Raw genomic sequence first — 21,070 nt, forward strand, 5'->3', positions numbered from 1 at the left:
TAAGCTTCTGCTGCTGATCTGGCAAATTAAACCAGAAGTGAACAGAAGATAAACGCAAAGTAAAGCCTGTATTAAACAACCACATGATAAAAACATTTCCAGAGAGAAGTGGAAATGTTTAGTTTCCAATCGCAATTACCCCTCCCTAGCCCTAAAATTTTACAATTCTCCCCAAACCCCTACACTCATCTCTCTCCTTTACCCTCTCGCCTCAAATGCTCCATTGATCTACTTGTAGACATTAAAAACTTTCCTCTCTAAACACACATAAGCACCTCATGCCCTATACTACTCGCACATGACCTCTCTCTCTCTCTGCAACAAACTTTCCAGCCTCCACGACTTATTTATTTCTCACAACCTATCCTTGCTGGAACTAACAGAAACCTGGCTAACATTCTGTACCACAGCGTGGAGATATCGGTCTTCTCCTATCAGATAGCTGCTTCTTCAACCCACCTCCACCCTTTTCCTTCCTCAACCTCGCATCTTTTGACGTACCACCAGTCTGCATCTATTTTACCTCTATCCTCCAAACAGCCATCATCTACCAATCACCTGGCCTTGCCACCACCTTTATCGACCACTTCACTACCTGACTCCTACACCTCCTTTTAAATGACATCTCCAATACCATCATAGGTAACTTCAACCTAAACACTGACTGTTGTGCTTTTTCATAAGTGTAAACAGTTATATCTACTTATTTTAGTTATAATGGGTATTCATTGCCTTTAAGAGCAATGTTGATTTATATTCACTGTTTTGTATGGATTTTCATGTAGGCCAAAGTAAGTCCATGAGAAGATTACTGTGCTGTTCAAAAGCTAGTGTTATAGTAACAATATATTATACATTTAGAAAGTTAGAAGATACACCGCACCTGCAGATTCTGAGGCTTCATTGTTTTTCATATCTGAACATGAATTTCACAGTGTGAGAATTGTCTAGATGTTCCTCAAAGTATATATTCATGTATCAAAGTTTGTTCCTCGGCCCTGAGACAAGGCCTACAGACATCAGAGGTGTAGTAGTGAAAATATCAGGCATGGATGAGTTAACCCTTAATGGTATGATGCCTATTGCTTATACAACAGTGCCACCTAGATATGAGCAGTTAATACTACATCAGTAGCAAAAGTGCATTCTGGGTAGTATTATGATGTCATGCTCCTTATCAATGCCCCCGCCCACCCAACCATGATTGGAAAGTTCCAAACCCGGAGGGCGTGTTCATCTGATTTTTGGGTTAAGAAACCAGTTCCCAGAAAAACAAAAACAAAGAAACATTTGGATTATAGATCTCTGGAGAATCATTTGGATTATCGGGAAAAACTCTTGAGAGCTGGCTGCCCCAAGACTCTGCACATCACTTGACCCTTCGGTAATGTATATTTTTGTTTTATGTAGTATTGATCTAAATTAATTGGCTTGATACTTAGTCAAATACCCGCTCATTTGCGGACGTGTAACGTTAGTTGCTACATCAGTATTGTCTCTGATTTCAGTTACGATGCATATAACTGAATAAAGGGATAATATTGGAGAAACTCTCTGTTGGGAATCTTAGTATTCCCTAGTTTGACATCAAGCCAATAATTTATAAGTTTTGTTGCAATACTACCATTATCTGAGTTTGGTCATCAATTTTGGTGGAGCAAGGGCTCGTATCTGTCATCTTCTTGATTGAGTTTTCCGCATAATCCATTGATTGTATATCTCTCACAAATTTAAAGCTGTATTGCATAATATTCTTGTGTTGGTTGAGTCTTGTTTTGTTGGCATCATATAGTGGTGAATTCTGGGTACTGCATATCATTGTATATTATTGAAATTTATGTTGATTCATTTTTGATTGTATATTAAACTATTGTATAATAAACCATTTATATTTTTGCATAGACGCTTGTACCCTGTTTTACTGATTGCACAAAATAATCAGGTTCTTGATCGAACTCGTCTTGAGATGATTATGTCCATCTCACGGATCAATATCGTTTGCATAATTTTTCTTTTGATCCGCTAAATATTATTTTTTTTCTTTATATAAAGCATTTGCTTTATATACCCGACATGACACATGCCATTTACCGTATCTTTCGTCTCCTGCATACGAGTGAGGGCTTCCATTATGGAAGCGCTTACTAGTGTTTGCTTTATAAAAGATGCACTGTAATTATCCCCCACACTTTTGGGGGGAAAAAAGTGCATCTTACATAGTGAAAGATACAGTAACTGTCTCCAAACTGCCATCACTAACTTCCACCTTTATCCCCTCACAACAGTCCTCTGAGTCTACAGCCACCTACAATGACGAACAAGCACACTAAATCTCATCTTCATCTGCCTCTGTTCCCCATCTAACCTATCCTTCTGAACGCAATTTACTTACCTATTCTATTCTTTCCCCCTTCAACTGTGCCCACAGCCTATAAACTAGCACATCCTTGCAGGAACCTTAAAAGGGCTTATCGCCCTCTGCCAGCACGGAAGTTTATTTATACCGGCTTGGAAACCAGCGTCGTGGACCCGATAAGTATGTGCGGGGTCAGGCATCCTAGAGGGGGGTTTTCAAACTTGCATAACTCCTTTTAATCTCTCGATATTCACACAAATCTCTGTCTTCTACCACTCTCCACCATAATGCACACACAGTCACTTATCTACTGAACATTTCCATGTTGAAAGAATCCAGGAAGGTTGGAACGGAAGGGTGTGAAAATCAGGGAGGTGAGTATTACTTCTATTATTTTAAACCATTCTGAGTGATTTTTTTTTTTTTTGACAGTGGCTAAGAAAACCTCTTTAACCGTTAGGATACTGGAGGTTTTTCAGTTTTAATTTTTCTTCCCTATCTTTAAGCCATAACTTTTTTATATTTCCGTTCACATAGCTGTATGAGGGCTTATTTTTTGCAGGACAAGTTTACTTTCTAATGCCACCATTAATTATGGCATACAAATGGGGTGGAATTGAAAAAAAAATTCCTCCACAGTTTTTCATTCCGCGTGTGGCAAAACTGACCCATGCCCTTGATTCTCTCTGGGTCAGTACGATTACAACGATACCCCATATGTATATGTTTCTTTATGTCTAAATAGTGTAAAAATAAATTTAAGCTTTGAAAAAAACTTTTTTTTTTACATCACCATATTCTGACCCCATAACTTTTTTTTTAGAGTTATATCTACTGAGCTGTGTGAGGGGCTAATTTTTTGCGGAACAATCTGTAGTTTTTATTGATATCATTTTAGAGTGCGTGTGACTTTGATCACATTTTATTACATTCATTTTTTTGGGTAAGAGAAGCAATGAAAAAAAATGGCAAATTGGCCATTTTGACCCTTTTTTCCGTTACGCCATTCACTGTATTGGAAAAAATGTTTTATATTTCAATAGTACGGGCGTTTTCGGTCGCAGTGATACCGATGTTTATATTTTATTTATTTATCAATTTAAACTTAAATATGTAAAAATTAAAAAATATTAAAGATTTTTTAACTTTTTTCAAATGATATTGAAGCTTGTATTTGAGCGTAGAAAATCCTTTTATTTTATTTTTTTGGAACAATCATGGATTTTTAAATTAATTTATTACTGACTATTGCTCATTTCTTATGTTGGCCTGCCACCTGGCCAAAATAAGAATTGCAGCTTCAATGCCCTCAGCCTCTTTAGCGCATTGAAACCAATTACCGGCATCCTCATTGGCCACAGAGGATGCCGGTAAGAAGCCCGAGCACAGTTTTCTTGGTCCTTTGTCTATGGTAAGACAGCCAATTAAATTTGCATTAAAAAAATTCAATCATATAGTTTTTGCCGATTTTGATATAGCAAATATCTTTATTTTAGTTGGAAGTGTCTACCTCCCAATACCAGTTATGGCCAAAGCAGTTCTCATTAGAGGAATTGGCTGTTTTCTTCCAAAAACAGTGCCACTCCGGTCCACGAGTTGTGTCTGGTATTTGCAAATCAGCTCTACTGAAGTGAATGAGCCTGAACTGCAATACTGCATAAAATCTATGGATGATTGGTGCCATTTCTGAAAGCATGTAGCCATGTTTTTCTCATCTTGAACAATCCTTTTAGGGCCTGTTCCCATGGCATTTTTTGCAGATGGAATTTTGGTCGTTTCTCAGCATGGCCATGGATTTAAACTGACGGTCTGCATTGAAATGAATGAGAGGCAGAAATCAAATGGCCACTGGTGAGAGATAGAGATAGATTTTATATATATATATATATATATATATATATATATATATATATATATATATATATATATATATATAAATATAAATTTTTTATTATAATTTAATTTAACTATATTGGGGATTTGGAGCTCTGTATCTGAAAACAAAATTATCCCAGACCACTACAAAGATACACTGTTTAAAAAAATTATAATGTATTTTAAACAAAAATCTGCTTACAGTGTCTCAAAATCCTTACCCCACAGGTGATGCACTACATACAGCTCTCCAATCTGAGAAAAAAATCCTCCCACAGCTTCCTGATTCTCTTGGCGATACTTGATTGCACGGGCCCTAAATGCAACAATATAAACAGTTATGTGAAGAAGGACCTCCTGCTACCAATAATGAGTCAAAGCAAAGCAATCTACAGCAGCCCCATAGAGCTGAATTAAGCAGAAGCGTGCGCGACAGCCACTCCATTTTTTTGACTGGCCCCAGAGGTCAGACGCATGCCAAATCAGACACATCCTCTCTTCTGTAGATAGGGGATATGCTGTCTTAAGGGGGCAACCCATTTAAAATAAAAAAAGACACTACAGCCATTTCCAACAAACATGCTACTGGCAATGTATCTGCTGGAAACCCCATGTCATAGAGGACCTTTCACCCATTATGACAATGTGAACTAAGTATACATACATGGAGAGCGGCGCCCAGGGATCTCACTGCACTTACTATTATCCCTGGGCGTCGCTCCGTTCTCCCGCTATGCCCTCCGGTATCTCCGCTCACTAAGTTATGGTAGGTGGAGATTTCAGTCACTAAGTTATGGTAGGCGGAGTCTGCCCTTGTTCTGCTGTATCGCTGGCCAATCGCAGCGCAGAGCTCACAGCCTGGGAGGTTCTTTTCTCCCAGGCTGTGAGCTCTGCAATGCGATTGGCCAGCGCTACAGCAGAACAAGGGCAGACTCCGCCTACCATAACTTAGTGACCGACGATACCGGAGGACATAGCGGGAGAACAGAGCGGCGCCCAGGGATAATAGTAAGTGCAGTGAGATCCCTGGGCGCCGATCTCCATGTCTGTATACTTAGTTCACATTGTCATAATGGGTGAAAGGTCCTCTTTAAATATGCAAAGGCAGCATAACTTTGGGACATGTCCGCTCTACTGTTACTGTAACAAACTGTGCAGCTTGGCTATTAGGAGTAATTAGAGAATATATCGGTCACTTCGTTATGAGCTCTGTATCGTCATAGGCAGCAGCACACTTCCTCCAACAACCCCACTTAGCCACCCGTGATTGACCTTTAGTTTGAAAATTAAAAAGAAAACATAAAAATAAAAATCAGTCACTGTGCATATTAGCACCAGTAACTACACAGCACAATAAGATCAGTGCATCTAATTGTGCTGCCATATTACTGGTATTATGGTACCTCTCTGTAAATCAGTAATAAATCGCAACAGTAACCTAGCAGCACAGTGAGAATATAGTACCAGTAATGCAGCGGTACAATATTTGTGACTGCCACTATTTATATTATAACACTAGTTACAGTTGCAAGAAAAAGTATGTGAACCCTTTGGAATGATATGGATTTCTGCACAAATTGGTCATAAAATGTGATCTGATCTTCATCTAAGTCACAACAATAGACAATCACAGTCTGCTTAAACTAATAACACACAAAGAATTAAATGTTACCATGTTTTATTGAACACACAATGTAAACATTCACAGTGCAGGTGGAAAAAGTATTTTAACACTTGGATTTAATAACTGGTTGAACCTCTTTTGGCAGCAATAACTTCAACCAAACGTTTCCTGTAGTTGCAGATCAGACATGCACAACGGTCAGGAGTAATTCTTGACCATTCCTCTTTACAGAACGGTTTCAGTTCAGCAATATTCTTGGGTGAAAATACGCCTTCTGGAGTGGCCCAGTCAGAGTCCTGACCTCAACCCGATTGAGATGCTGTGGCATGACCTCAAGAAAGTTAGTCACCACTTTCTTGAGGTCATGCCACAGCATCTCAATCGGGTTGAGGTCAGGACTCTGACTGGGCCACTCCAGAAGGCGTATTTTCTTCTGTTTAAGCCATTCTGTTGTTGATTTACTTCTATGCTTTGGGTTGTTGTCCTGTTGCAACACCCATCTTCTGTTGAGCTTCAGCTGGTGGACAGATGGCCTTAAAGGGAACCCGTCATGTGGATATTTGATTATAATCTAACTAATTATATACAATCATGAACTACTAAAAAGTACCTTAGATGTATTCACTTACTGGTGTGACAGATGGTTACCTCATAATATACACACAAAGATGCTGCATGCTAATGAGCTGATTTGAGTCCAGCGTGATGTCATTGAGTCCAGCATATATTTAATTCAGAGCTATAGCCACTCCCCTGCCCACCTGCTGCTGATTCATATGGAAAATAACTGTCAATCAGCAGCAGGTAGGCGGGGAGAGTCAGGAGCTCATGAATATTCAGGACTCATCATTATCACTTTTCAATACAAGATGTAAGCGGATGGACTGGGTCAATTAAAGAAAGTGACCCAGCATTTTGCTAAGAGAATCAGTCACTTATTTACACTCACCTAAAGAATTATTAGGAACACCTGTTCTATTTCTCATTAATGCAATTATTTAGTCAACCAATCACATGGCAGTTGCTTCAATGCATTTAGGGGTGTGGTCCTGGTCAAGACAATCTCCTGAACTCCAAACTGAATGTCAGAATGGGAAAGAAAGGTGATTTAAGCAATTTTGAGCGTGGCATGGTTGTTGGTGCCAGACGGGCTGGTCCGAGTATTTCACAATCTGCTCAGTTACTGGGATTTTCACTCACAACCATTTCTAGGGTTTACAAAGAATGGTGTGAAAAGGGAAAAACATCCAGTATGCGGCAGTCCTGTGGGCAAAAATGCCTTGTGGATGCTAGAGGTCAGAGGAGAATGGGCCGACTGATTCAAGCTGATAGAAGAGCAACGTTGACTGAAATAACCACTCGTTACAACCGAGGTATGCAGCAAAGCATTTGTGAAGCCACAACACGCACAACCTTGAGGCGGATGGGCTACAACAGCAGAAGACCCCACCGGGTACCACTCATCTCCATTACAAATACCGTAGGAAAAAGAGGCTACAATTTGCACGAGCTCACCAAAATTGGACTGTTGAAGACTGGAAAAATGTTGCCTGGTCTGATGAGTCTCGATTTCTGTTGAGACATTCAAATGGTAGAGTCCGAATTTGGCGTAAACAGAATGAGAACATGTATCCATCATGCCTTGTTACCACTGTGCAGGCTGGTGGTGGTGGTGTAATGGTGTGGGGGATGTTTTCTGGGCACACTCTAGGCCCCTTAGTGCCAATTGGGCATCGTTTAAATGCCACGGGCTACCTGAGCATTGTTTCTGACCATGTCCATCCCTTCATGACCACCATATACCCATCCTCTGATGTCTACTTCCAGCAGGATAATCCACCATGTCACAAAGCTCGAATCATTTCAAATTTGTTTCTTGAACATGACAATGAGTTCACTGTACTAAAATGGCCCCCACAGTCACCAGATCTCAACCCAATAGAGCATCTTTGGGATGTGGTGGAACGGGAGCTTCGTGCCCTGGATGTGCGTCCCTCAAATCTCCATCAACTGCAAGATGCTATCCTATCAATATGGGCCAACATTTCTAAAGAATGCTATCAGCACCTTGTTGAATCAATGCCACGTAGAATTAAGGCAGTTCTGAAGGCAAAAGGGGGTCCAACACCGTATTAGTATGGTGTTCCTTATAATTCTTTAGGTGAGTGTATGTTGCCCTTAGTTAGGACACCATAAAACTGGTGACAAGTTCCCTTTAAGTTCTCTTGCAAAATGTCTTGATAAACTTGGGAATTCATTGTTCCTTCGATGATAGCAATCCGTCCAGGCCCTGATGCAGCCCCAAACCATGATGCCCCCACCACCATACTTCACAGTTGGGATGAGGTTTTGATGTTGGTGTGCTGTGCCTCTTTCTCCACACATAGTGTTGTGTGTTTCTTCCAACAACTCAACTTTGGTTTCATCTGTCCACAGAATATTTTGCCAGTACTGCTGTGGAACATCCAGGTGCTCTTGTGCAAGCTGTAAACATGCAGCAATGTTTCTTTTGGACAGCAGTGGCTTCCTCTGTGGTATCCTCCCATGAAATCCATTCTTGTTTAGTGTTTTACAGATCGTAGATTCGCTAACAGGGATGTTAGCATATGCCAGAGACTTTTGTAAGTCTTTAGCTTACACTCTAGGATTCTTCTTCACCTCATTGAGCAGTCTGCGCTGTTCTCTTGCAGTCATCTTTACAGGATGGCCACTCCTAGTGAGAGTAGCAGCAGTGCTGAACTTTCCCCATTTATAGAAAATTTGTCTTATCGTGGACTGATGAACAGCAAGGCTTTTGGAGATACTTTTATAACCCTTTCCAGCTTTATGCAAGTCAACAAATTCTTAATAGTAGGTCTTCTGAGAGCTCTTTTGTGCGAGGCATCATGCACATCAGGCAATGCTTCTTGTGAAAACCCAGAACTGGAGTGTGTTTTTTATAGGGCAGGGCAGCTGTAACCAACACCTCCGATCTCATCTGATTGATTAGACTCCAGTTGGCTGACACCTCACTCAAATTAGCTCTTGGAGATGTCATTAGTCTAGGGGTTCACATACTTTTTCCACCTGCACTGTAAATGTTTACATGGTGTGTTCAATAAAAAGATGGTAACATTTAAATTCTTTGTGTGTTATTAGTTTAAGCAGACTGTGATTGTCTATTGTTGTGACTTAGATGAAGATCAGATTTTATAACCAATTTGTGCAGAAATCCATATCATTCCAAAGGGTTCACATACTTTTTCTTGCAACTGTATATACCGTGCTCAAAAAACAATTAAGGGAACACTTAAATCACACAATGGATCTTGATGAACAAAATATTTAAGTTGAAAATCTAATATAAACTGTGTAATTCGAACAAACTGATGTATTAACAGTCAATGGAAACCAAAATCATTAACTTAATGAGGGCTGGATTCCAATTCACCCCAAATCAAGGTAAAATATTCTTATCACGGGTCGATCCTATTTTCGTAAATTTCATCACAACCACTCATAATATGACTCGGTAGGATGGCCGCCACGTGCCTGTATACCCTTCCGATAATGTCTGGGCATGCTCCACATGAGACAGTGGATGGTGTCCTTGGGGATCTCCTCCTAGACCTGGATCAGGGCATCAGTGAGCTCCAGGATAGTCTGTGGCATTACTTGGCGGTGCTGGATGCAATAATACAGCACCGAATTGTGTATGTGTATTTTTTCATCTGCACAATGTATCATTTTGTGTAAGATGTTCTTGAGGGGCTCCGATATGTTCCTGACTGGAAGATATTGGCAAAGTTCTCAGCTTTTAACACCGGCCTGAGGAATTAGCAAGTATTGTCAGTTGAGTATCATTTTGGTGCATTTTTTTGCAGTGAATTGTGTGTATATATATTTTTTCATCTGCACAATGTATCATTTTGTGTAAGATGTCCTTGTGGTGCATGCAGTCCGCTCCGGCATTGTACGCATTTTTTTTGCTGGGGATTGCCGTTGTCTGCGGACCGCATGCGGAGGAATTGCTCCCCCGGTTATAGACACGCTACAGTGTCTGGGTTTGGAGCATTTTCACCCGTTTAAGCCACTTTTTTCAGTGAGTTTTTGCAATAATACAGAATGTTTCAGAGGTTCTCAATTGTATTCAGGTTTGGGAAACAGTAGGGTCTGTTAATGTCATCAATGCCTTTGTCATCCAATAACTACCTACACACTCGGGCCCCACTGCACTAGATAAAGTCTGACAATAGCTCAAAGGGTTTCATCCCGGTACCAAACAGCAGTCAGGATGTTGTTGTCTATCACGTGGAGGTTTGCGTAACCTTCCAAGGATATGCCTCCCAAGGCCATCACCGATTCACTGCCAAAGTGGTCAGGCTGGATGAGGATACAGGTAGCATAACATTTAGCACCGTGTCTAAATACTTTTTCACATCTGTGATGTGCTCAGTGTAAACATGCTCTCATCTGTGAAGACAATGAGGCACCAATGGTAGACCTGCCAATTTGGTGTTCTCATCGAATGCCAATCAAGTTGCACTGTGCTGGGCTAAGAGCACAGGTCCCATGTCAAATCATCAGGCCCTCATATCACCCTCTGTGTCTCTTAGTTTGGTCAGAAAAAGGTAGACCAGTAGCCCGCTGGAGGTCATTTTGTAGGGCTTTGGCAGTGCTCCAGAGGAGCAGATACTGGTCCTGATGCTGGGTTGATGCCCTTCAAACAGCCCTGTCCAGTTGTCCTGGTGTAACAGCCCATGTCCTGGTACTGTCTCCAAGTTCTTGAGATTGTGCTAGGAAACACAGCAAAACTTCTAGCAACAGCACATATGGATGTGTCATCCTGGAGCAGAGATAGAGATAGAGATAGAGATATATATATATTCAGCCTAGGAGTTAGGGCTCAGTGATTAGTCTAATGCGTTTTATTAATGCCATTTCAGTTGATATTGATTCTGTCTTGGTTATACAGCACTGAAGGACACCAGCATTGACTGAAGCTGGGCTCCTGCTGTAACAGCCAGGATCAGAGATAACTCCATTTATACCTGTTTAACCACCTATATGCCACAGTCAAAGGCCCCATGTTTGTCAGTCTCATACGGATAGGCTATAATGCTTTGGGATATCCAATCCAGCAACAAAACAATCCAATATGGATACATTGATGAAAAAAATATATATTATATATATATATATATATATATATATATATATATATATATATATATATATTTTGTCCTGCAAAAAACAAGCCCTCATTTGTATTTGTCCTTAAAGATCATGCAGAATAAAACAATACCTTTTTTTTGTCCCAGGTGCTAGAGAAGAGACACTGCAATGGGCAGGCCCCTCTCTGAAGTACTATAGCATTACATGGTCCCCATTTCAAAAGGGTACTGTGTAATACAATACAAAAAACTTTGAGATGCTGTCTAAAATGTTAATAAAGACAGAATGCAATGCTTTGCAAATCTCATAGACCTATATTTTACTAACAATAGATCACAGAACACATATCAGATGTTGAAAACAACATTTTACCATTTCATGGAAAAAAGTAATGCTTTTAGAACTTGATGGCAGCAACGCATCTCAAAGTTAGGACAGGAGCAATAAAAAAAAAAGGCTAGAAAAGTATGTTGTCCTAATAAAAAACAGCTGGAGGACCAATTAGCAAATAAGTGGCATGACTGTGTATGAGAACAGCGCAAGGCTCCATTAACACGTCCGTGGTGTGTTGCGGATCCGCAACACACCCGCCCGGCACCCCTATAGAAATGCCTATTCTTGTCCGCAAGCTGTGGACAAGAATAGGACATGTTCTATCTTTTGCGGAGCTGCGGACCTGAAGATCGGGGCCGCGCTCCGTCCCCATAGAAAATGAATGGGTCCGCACCCGTTCGGCAAAATTGGGGAACGGATGCGGACCCATTTGCGGACGTGTGAATGGAGCCTAATACAGAGGCAGAGGGTCATCAATCTGTAAAAAACCTGCAACTAAAAATTATGGAACAATTTCAGAAAAAATGCTCAATGTAAAATTGTAAGACTTTGAATATCAAACCATCTACAGTACATGATATCAAAAGATTCAGAGAATCTGGAGAAATCCATATGTGCAAAGGACAAAGCAGACGGTTAATATTGGATGCTTGTGATCTACGGGCCCTCAGGCGGCACTGCGTTAAATGCATGCATGATTCTGTACTGAAAATCATTGCATGGGCTCAAGAACACTTATAGATATCATTGTCTGTGAACACAGTTTGCTGTGCAATTCATAAATGGAAGTTAAAGCTGTATCAATGCAAAGAAGAAATCATATGTCAATATATTCCAAAAACACCGCCATCTTCTGTGGGGTAAAGCTCATTTAATGCGGACTGAAGCAAAATGGAAAACTGTTCTGTGGACAGATGAATCAAAAGTTGAAATTCTTTTTGGAAACCATAGATGCCATGTCCTGCAGACTCAAGAGGAGAGGGACCTTCTAGCTTTTTATTAGCACACAGTCCAAAAGCCTGCATCTCTGATGGTATGGGGTTACATTAGTGCCCATGGCGTGGGCAGCTGACACATCTGGAAAGGCACTGTTAATGCTGAACGGTATATAGAGGTTTTAGAAAAGCATATGCTCTTATCCAGACAAAGTATTTCATGGAAGGCAAGACGATGATACACCACATACTGCATGCATCACACCAGCATGGCTTAAAAAAAATAAAAAGGAGTCCGGGTGCTTTCATCAATAGAAAACATTTGGCAGGTCATGAAACAAAAAATTCAGAAAAGACCCAGGACTGTTGAGCAGCAAGAATCAAACAAAAATGGGACAACGTTCCTCTCCCAAAACTCCAGCAATTGGTCTCTTCAATTCACAGATGTTGTACATGGCCTTATCCAAATTTTGAGATGCTTTGCTGACATCAAGTTATAAATGAGTTATTTTTTTCATAAAATTAGAAAATGTGAATAAAACATGGGTCTGAGATTTAGAAATCATGACATTCTGTTTATTTACATTTTACACAACGTTCCAACTTTTTTGGAATCAGGGCTGTACATATATGTTCATTTTCCTGCAGATTCTGCTGACTGCCAGGGGTTTCAGCTCCCAGAAGCACAGGGCTCTGTTGATGGTTGTCTAGATGAGGCACCTCATTTAAGCTTCTTGATAGATATACAAATCCTAGACAACTTTTATGCTCCCTCATGGGTATGATAATCCTGTGTCTTTCCTGTACTTCTGTACATGTATTTGTACTCCACATTATGTTTATTGCTATATACTTCAAGATATTTTTTCCCTCTCAAACATGAAAAACATTTTCCTGCTTGGTTTCTAGGACAAGGTACCCAGTGAAATCTACAATTCAAGTAAAAGAAAAAACAAACTTTACAGCATAGGATGGCATACTTACCAATTATTTCCCCATTCAATCATTGTTCCCGGCTGGAAGTAAATACATCACATTAGTATAATCTCAAAATGACAGCGTGCGATCAAAGTACCGTAGGTTATACTTAAACTTTGTTGATTATTATTGACATTTCATACATAACTTTAAGACATACGATTCAAAAAATCATATTAAAACCCCTAAAGCCATATGCTTTTTGATAGTAGACAACTGGCACATTGTGAAAATGCCACCTAGGACTTTACACTCGTGGATGTGTTGCACTCGAACATTCATGTTCGTGGCTAAACGTCTGACCCAAGCAGAGCCTAAGGCCGTTTTCACACTTACATATTGTGGACACTATTTTGCATCTGTGTTTAAAAGCAAAACCAGGAGTGGGTCCAAAACACAGAAGAAGAGGCACAAATCTTTCAATAAAGCCTCATTTACATGACCGTGTCCGTGCTCAAATCCGTGAGCAGGTGGTCAGTGATGCATCCGTGAAGCATCCGTGTTGGGTCCGTGTGTCCGTTATTTGCTGTCCGTATTGCATCCGTGTTTCACCGACACTGAACAGCTGAAAAATAATTTTCAAAGCATCTCTTCTTAATGATCCGTGAAACACTGATGCAACACGGATGGCATCCGTGGTTTTCATGGACCCATACACTATAATGGACGTGATTGATATCAGTGAACACGGACAAAATAGAGCATGCATCCATGCTCAAAACACTGACCAACGGACAGTGCTAAAACACTGATGTCTGAATACACACATTAAAATGAATGGGGATGTGTGCTGTCCGTGGAGAACACCTACAGCCCCCGTCCGTGAAACACTGACGTGTGAATGAGGCTTTATGCTTTGCGTAAGTTCCACTCATGGTTTTGGCTTACAAAAACTGTTGCAAAGTACTGACCAAAATACACAAGTCTGAAAGTGGCCTTAGATGTACACCACCTCCAAAAAATTGAAATAAAATGTGTTCAGAGTTTATACTAGTAACTCATGTCCATTAAGTGCATATTTTCACAAAATCACCAGGAACAAAGACCAAAAATCTCCACAACCCAGATGCTACATCATGGGGTCGATAAATGACCAGATGATGGCCAATGCTTATCTTCTCACCCCTCTAGTAGGTAAAAAAATTGTACATACATGGTTCTGTTCTTTCACTTGTTACAACTTCTATAAAGAATGTATCAGCAGAAAATGTCATTATTTAAGTCAGGTTTTCATTATAATACACATATACCGTATTTTTCGCCCTATAAGACACACCGGAGGAAAATAAGAAAAAATATATTTTTAACCAAAAGGTGTGCTTTTGGTGGGTTTGGAACTAATGGTGGTCTGTGGATGACGGACACTGTTATGGGGGGGATCTGTGTATGACGGACACTGTTATGGGGGGGGATCTGTGGATGACGGACACTGTTATGGGGGGGGATCTGTGGATGACGGACACTGTTATGGGGGGGGATCTGTGGATGACGGACACTGTTATGGGGGGATCTGTGGATGACGGACACTGTTATGGGGGGGGATCTGTGGATGACGGACACTGTTATGGGGGGGGGGATCTGTGGATGACGGACACTTATGGGGGGGGATCTGTGGATGACGGACACTTATGGGGGGGGATCTGTGGATGACGGACACTTATGGGGGGATCTGTGGATGACGGACACTGTTATGGGGGGATCTGTGGATGACGGACACTGTTATGGGGGGATCTGTGGATGACGGACACTGTTATGGGGGGATCTGTGGATGACGGACACTGTTATGGGGGGATCTGTGGATGACGGACACTGTTATGGGGGGGATCTGTGCATGACGGACACTGTTATGGGGGGATCTGTGGATGACGGACACTGTTATGGGGGGATCTGTGGATGACGGACACTGTTATGGGAGGGGGGGAATCTGTGGCTTGCACTGTTACGGGGGGGGGGGGGGAATCTGTGGATGGCACTGTTACGGGGGGGGGGGGGGATCTGTGGGTGGCACTGTTACAGGGGGGGGGGGGGGATCTGTGGGTGGCACTGTTACATTTGTGCCATCCACAGACCCCCCCACCCCATAACAGTGCCATCCACAGACCCCCCCCCCCCCCACCCCTTAACTGTGCCATCCACGGATGTTCCCCATAAAACTGTCATCCACAGACCCCCCCCCCCTTCCCGCCGCTCCAGTATACTAATATAAAATGTCTTCTTCAATAAAAAGTTATTAAACATGCCCCCTCACTCCTAATATTACCGTACATCCTAACTGCTTCAGTACAATGCAGGCAGGCAGTCCGGGCGGCGAGTCACTCACTGACGTCACTTGTCTGCGCCACCTACTTCATTCATAAAGTAGGCGGCGCAGGCACGTGACATCAGGGAGTTACGATGCCGCCCGCCCGGCCTGCCTTCTACTGAAGCGATTAGGATGTACGGTACTATTAGGAGTGAGGGGGCATGTTTAATAACTTTTAATTGAATAAGACATTTTATATTAGTATACCGGAGCAGCGGGGCTATAGTACACTGACTGCACCGCCCCGCCGCTATTGCCGGCCCCCAGCTCCTCCTCCCAGTCCCTCCCCGCTCGCTCGTACATCGCATCCTGCAATGTAAAACTGCCAGCATTCGCCCCATAAGATGCAGGGGCAAAGTGCGTCTTATGGGGCGAAAAATACGGTATATATATAATAAATAAAAGGTACAAGGAATCATAGGATGATAGGTACGTGTCACCGAGGTTCCTGGCCTCGGTGGAGTAAGGCCCCTTTCACACGGGCAAATATTCCGCGCGGATGCGATGCGTGAGTTGAACGCATTGCACCCGCACTGAATACCGACCCATTCATTTCTATGGGGCTGTTCACATGAGCGGTGATTTTCACGCATCACTTGTGCGTTGCGTGAAAATCGCAGCATGTTCTGTATTCTGCGTTTTTCCCGCAACGCATGCCCCATAGAAGTGAATGGGGTTGCGTGAAAATCGCAAGCATCCGCAAGCAAGTGCGGATGCGGTGCGATTTTCACGCATGGTTGCTAGGAGACGATAGTGATGGAGACCCGATCATTATAATTTTCCCTTATAACATGGTTATAAGGGAAAATAATAGCATTCTGAATACAGAATGCATAGTAAAATAGCACTGGAGGGGTTAAAAAATAAAAATAAATAATTTAACTCACCTTAATCCACTTGCTCGCGCAGCCCGGCTTCTCGTCTGTCTCCTTCTTTGCTGAACAGGACCTGTGGTGAGCATTCATTCCAGGACCTGTGGTGACGTCACTCCGGTCATCACATGATCCATCACATGATCTTTTACCATGGTGATGGGTTATGTGATGGATCATGTGATGACCGGAGTGACGTCACCACAGGTCCTGGAATGAATGCTCACCACAGGTCCTGTTCAGCAAAGAAGGAGACAGACGAGATGACGGCAGCACCAGCAAGTGGATTAAGGTGAGTTAAATTATTTTTTATTTATTTTTTAACCCCTCCAGCGCTATTTTACTATGCATTCTGTATTCAGAATGCTATTATTTTCCCTTATAACCATGTTATAAGGGAAAATACAATCTACAGAACACCGATTTTCTCACGCGAGTGCAAAACGCATTACAAAGTTTCGCACTCGCGCGGAAAAATTGCGGGTGTTCCCGCAACGCCCGTGTGAAGAGCCGGTTTTTATGTATCAGCAGTAGTTGCTGTTTGACACCTTAATACTTAATATTAGGGATCGACCGATATTGATTTTTTAGGGCCGATACCGATAATTTGTGAACTTTCAGGCCGATAGCCGATAATTTATACCGATATTCTGGGAATTTTCATTTTTGAGAAAAAAAAAAAATTCCTACACAAATCTGCTGAAAATTAATATGTTTATTGTTAATGTGTATTTTTTTTTTATAAATCTTTTTCATTTATACTTAATATTTTTGTGTTTTTTTTTTTACTAACTTTTAACCCCCTTAGGGACTAGAACCTTTGTCCTATTCACCCTGATAGATCTCTATCAGGGTGAATAGGATCTCACACTGTCCCTGCTGCTCTGTGCATAGTGCACACAGCAGCATGGAGCTGAACATGGCAGCCAGGGCTTCAAGAGCGTCCTGGCTGCCATGGTAACCGATCGGAGCCCCAGGCTTACACAGCTGGGGCTCCGATCGGAGGAGCAGGGGAGAGGGGATCCTGTGGCCACTGCCACCAATGATTAATACTGGGGGGGGGGGGGGGGGGCGCACTGCGCCACCAATGTTTTTACTATTGGCCGGGAGGGGGGTGGGGGGCGCACTGCGCCACCAATGATTAATACTGGGGGGCTTGGGGGGGCGCACTGCGCCACCAATGAAGATAAGTCTATCGATCATTCATATACAGGAGGCGGGAGCTGGCTGCAGAATCACATAGCCGGCTCCCGACCTCTATCAGCGGTAGCTGCGATCCGCGGCACCTGAGGAGTTAACTACCGCGGACCGCAGCTATCGCTCATAGAGGTCGGGAGCCGGCTATGTGATTCTGCAGCCAGCTCCCGCCTCCTGTATATGAATGAATGAAAGGCTTATCTTCATTGGTGGCGCAGCGGCCACAGCCCCTCCCCTCCTCTTATGTTCTATCCCCTCATTGGCGGCAGCGGCAGCAGCATCACAGGGGGAGGAGACACTGCTTCCTTCTCCCCTGTGCTGCGGAGGGAACACAGAGAGCGCTGAGAGCAGCGCGTTCTGTGTTCCCAAAACGTTATCGGTATATCGGCAAAATAGATGCCGATACCGATAACGTTCAAAATCCTCAATATCGGCCGATAATATCGGCCAAACCGATAATCGGTCGATCCCTACTTAATATGGCTGTATAACTGATCCGGGACGGCTCTTACTGGGAGTAGTCAAAGTGCTGGGTGGGTGACTACTGCTGGAGGCAGAACTGCCAACAAGGTGATTTCTGCTATGTGGACTTTCCATTGTGTGTGAACACACACCAAGACTGCAAAGTGATGTTTGGTTTTTGCTTTGTGTGTGAATAAACACGGAAGCTTGATTTAAGAACTGGCAATTTGCCTCTGTACTGCGTCCGCACACCCCGTCTACAAGAGCAAATTCCCACAATAAATATATAAAATTTATTTTACTGTTTTTATTTGACTATAATTATAAGATGAATCTTAAAAAAACTCAGAAACCTCTCCAAAAGGATACCATTTTGAGAGGACCATCCTCCATTTAGAACAGATCATGGCCTGACGGACCTTAGCCTCTACCTTGAGAGGACAAACCCCTTTGAAGGCCACTGCAATTTTGGGAGGTCATGAAAACTAGATTTTAGTACTTGCCGTAAAATCTGTTTCTCTTCTGTTCATTGGGGGACCTTGAGTATAGCTATTGCCACTAGGAGGCGACACTAAGCAAAAAAAAGTGTTAGCTCCTCCCCTCAGCTATATCCCTCCTGCAGACACTGAGCTAATCAGTTTGTACAAAAGCAGTAGGAGCAGTCAGGAGAAGCCAACAGCAAATAATAAAGAGGAAGAAAACCGGAGATGGGTCATCCTGAAGAACCAGAAGGACCCATCTAAGAGAACCAGTAATGTACATACAGGGTGGGACCTGTGTCCCCCAATGAACAGAAGAGAAACTGATTTTATGGCAAGTACAAAAATCTAGTTTTCTCATCCGTATAATTGGGGGACACCGTCTTGACCTTGGGACGTTCCAGAGCAGTCCCCAGGGTGGGTTAAAAACAAAGAAGCCATCCTGCCAATCCGAGGACCACTTTCTACAAAACTCTACGCCCCAAAGAAGTGTCAGAAGATGCAAAGGTCCCACACACGATACCGGACTGCCAGAAGAGAAGAACTCTAGCGGGACCATGACGAACAAGTCAGGGCTAGAGAACCTGGACCAACACCACATGCGCAGGCACCCCACAGCAGTAAGGGGGCATGCAAGCCCCCAATTTCTATGAACACTAGACGAGCAGGCAGTAACAGTATGTGTAGAAAGTGCAACTACTCACCCTGCGAAAGGGGAGAAGTAGAAAAAGCTGATGCAGCTCAGTAGGGAACCAGCATCTAGGGGTGACAACAAAGAAAGTACAACTGCTCTACCCGGGAAGGGGAGCCATGAAAACAATACACATATGCAAACTGAATAAGTGCATACCCAAAAACCACACTGAGGCAATGCTGTCACCGTAGTAGAAGGTAAAGGCAATGCACTACCTGTAAAGGCTCAAAGCCCGCGCCCTAGAAATCGGCAGGTTATACCATGCACCGAAAGCCGTACTAATACCTATGAGAAGTGAGCAAACCCACCAGCTGAAACCTGTCCTGGTATGGGCAGATGACCGCACTATAGGGAATAAGTACCTGACAGCCAGCGCCTCAGAAACCCCATACATATAAGGCCTGGAGGATCTATCGCACCTTGTGCTGGCAGAACATGAGAACAGTGCCATCTGTGATAAGGAAATGAAGGCACAATCACAGCTACAACTAGCGAGAAGGTTTCACCCCGAGAAGGGGGACGATGAACAGAAATGCTCCCCCTGGGACGGAGTCACACAATAGGGGCACGGAACGAGAGTAGCCATCAAATCTATGGCCAGTGCAAGGCTGCCTCATAGGGGGAGGCCATAGCCCAACTATAGTTTCCAGGACCAGAGGAGAGGCTCCCCCTGAGAATGAAGCCAAACAGCAGTAAACACCCAGAATATGGTGCTAGCGCCATCCTCCACTTGAGGAGCAAGAAAAATGACAAGCAGCGCATCTGTTCCACCTACTGACAGAGAATGGATGTCGATCGTGTTGAGTCCACAGCCTGTCAGCTACCGTCCCACCTAAGAAAGACGGAAAATGCGATAGAGCATCACTCCGCTGACTGAAAAAGGAAACCCGACACAATCCACGGGTAGTGTAAGCACTACTGGTTGTGCAACTACTCCACCAATAGAAGGAGGGCAATGCTACCGGATCTACAGTATGCAATTGTGGTGCCACTTATCCACCTATCGAAGGGGGAAAACTGAAAGGACAGATTACAACCAGTATTAGTGCAATTACTCAGCCTGCGGAGGGGGTAATGCAACAGGACGTATGGTACCCAGCGGAAGTGCAGTTACCCGCCCAATGTATAGGAACCAGTGGTAGAGCAACCACTTTATACAAAAAGGGTAATACCACAAAATGTACAGTATACGGAGTAAGTACAAATACTCCTATTACGGAAGGAGAGGAATGCTAGCGGAAGCATAGGATCCAGTGATAGTGCAACTACTCCGCCATGGAAGGAGGGTAGTACTACAGGACTTCTGTGGTGGTGTAAATAGTCCGCCTATGGAAGGAGAACAATGCTACCTGTTGTACAGGAGCCCACCGAAGGTGCCAATATTCTGCCTAAGAATTGTGAAAACACTTCGTCCTTTAAAAAAGGAGGGTAATGCTACCGGCCGAACGGCACCCACTGGAATTGCAAATAGAGCTAGTGGCGCTACTCCCCTATGGAAATAGAATAATGGAACGGACTGTATGGTACCCTATGGAAGTGCTATTACCCTGTCTATGGAAGAAGAGTAATGGTACAGGCTATATAGTACCCAATAGAAGTGCAAGTACTCCGCCTAAGTGTAATGACCGGCGTCACGCACAGGGAGGGAAAAGGGAAAGCCCTGCCCAAGGGAGAGGGAAAGGTGGTGACCCCTGACTCACCTTGCGGCTGGCACCTGACTGCCCTGATGTCCCTAGACAGGTTCCTCACCCGTGCGGCGATCACGTGCCTAAACCCTTTTTTTATACACACAGCTCAATTCTAACTGCA

The 21,070-nt window shown here is 43.0% G+C and overlaps 1 protein-coding gene across 1 annotated transcript in view; it reads right to left on the reverse strand.

Moving 5' to 3' along the window:
- Positions 1-21,070, reverse strand: part of NIPSNAP1 (nipsnap homolog 1) — a 61,844-nt gene that overhangs the window by 9,669 nt on the left and 31,105 nt on the right. The window contains exons 7-8 of the mRNA XM_040416682.1: positions 13,262-13,293; positions 4,453-4,547 (exon numbers count right to left, since the gene is read on the reverse strand). Of these exons, the coding sequence (XP_040272616.1) occupies positions 4,453-4,547; positions 13,262-13,293 (127 nt within the window). The remainder of the gene's footprint in view (positions 1-4,452; positions 4,548-13,261; positions 13,294-21,070) is intronic.

This window comes from Bufo bufo, chromosome 2 (genome assembly GCF_905171765.1).
Source record: "Bufo bufo chromosome 2, aBufBuf1.1, whole genome shotgun sequence".
NCBI classification, from domain to species: Eukaryota; Metazoa; Chordata; class Amphibia; order Anura; family Bufonidae; genus Bufo; species Bufo bufo.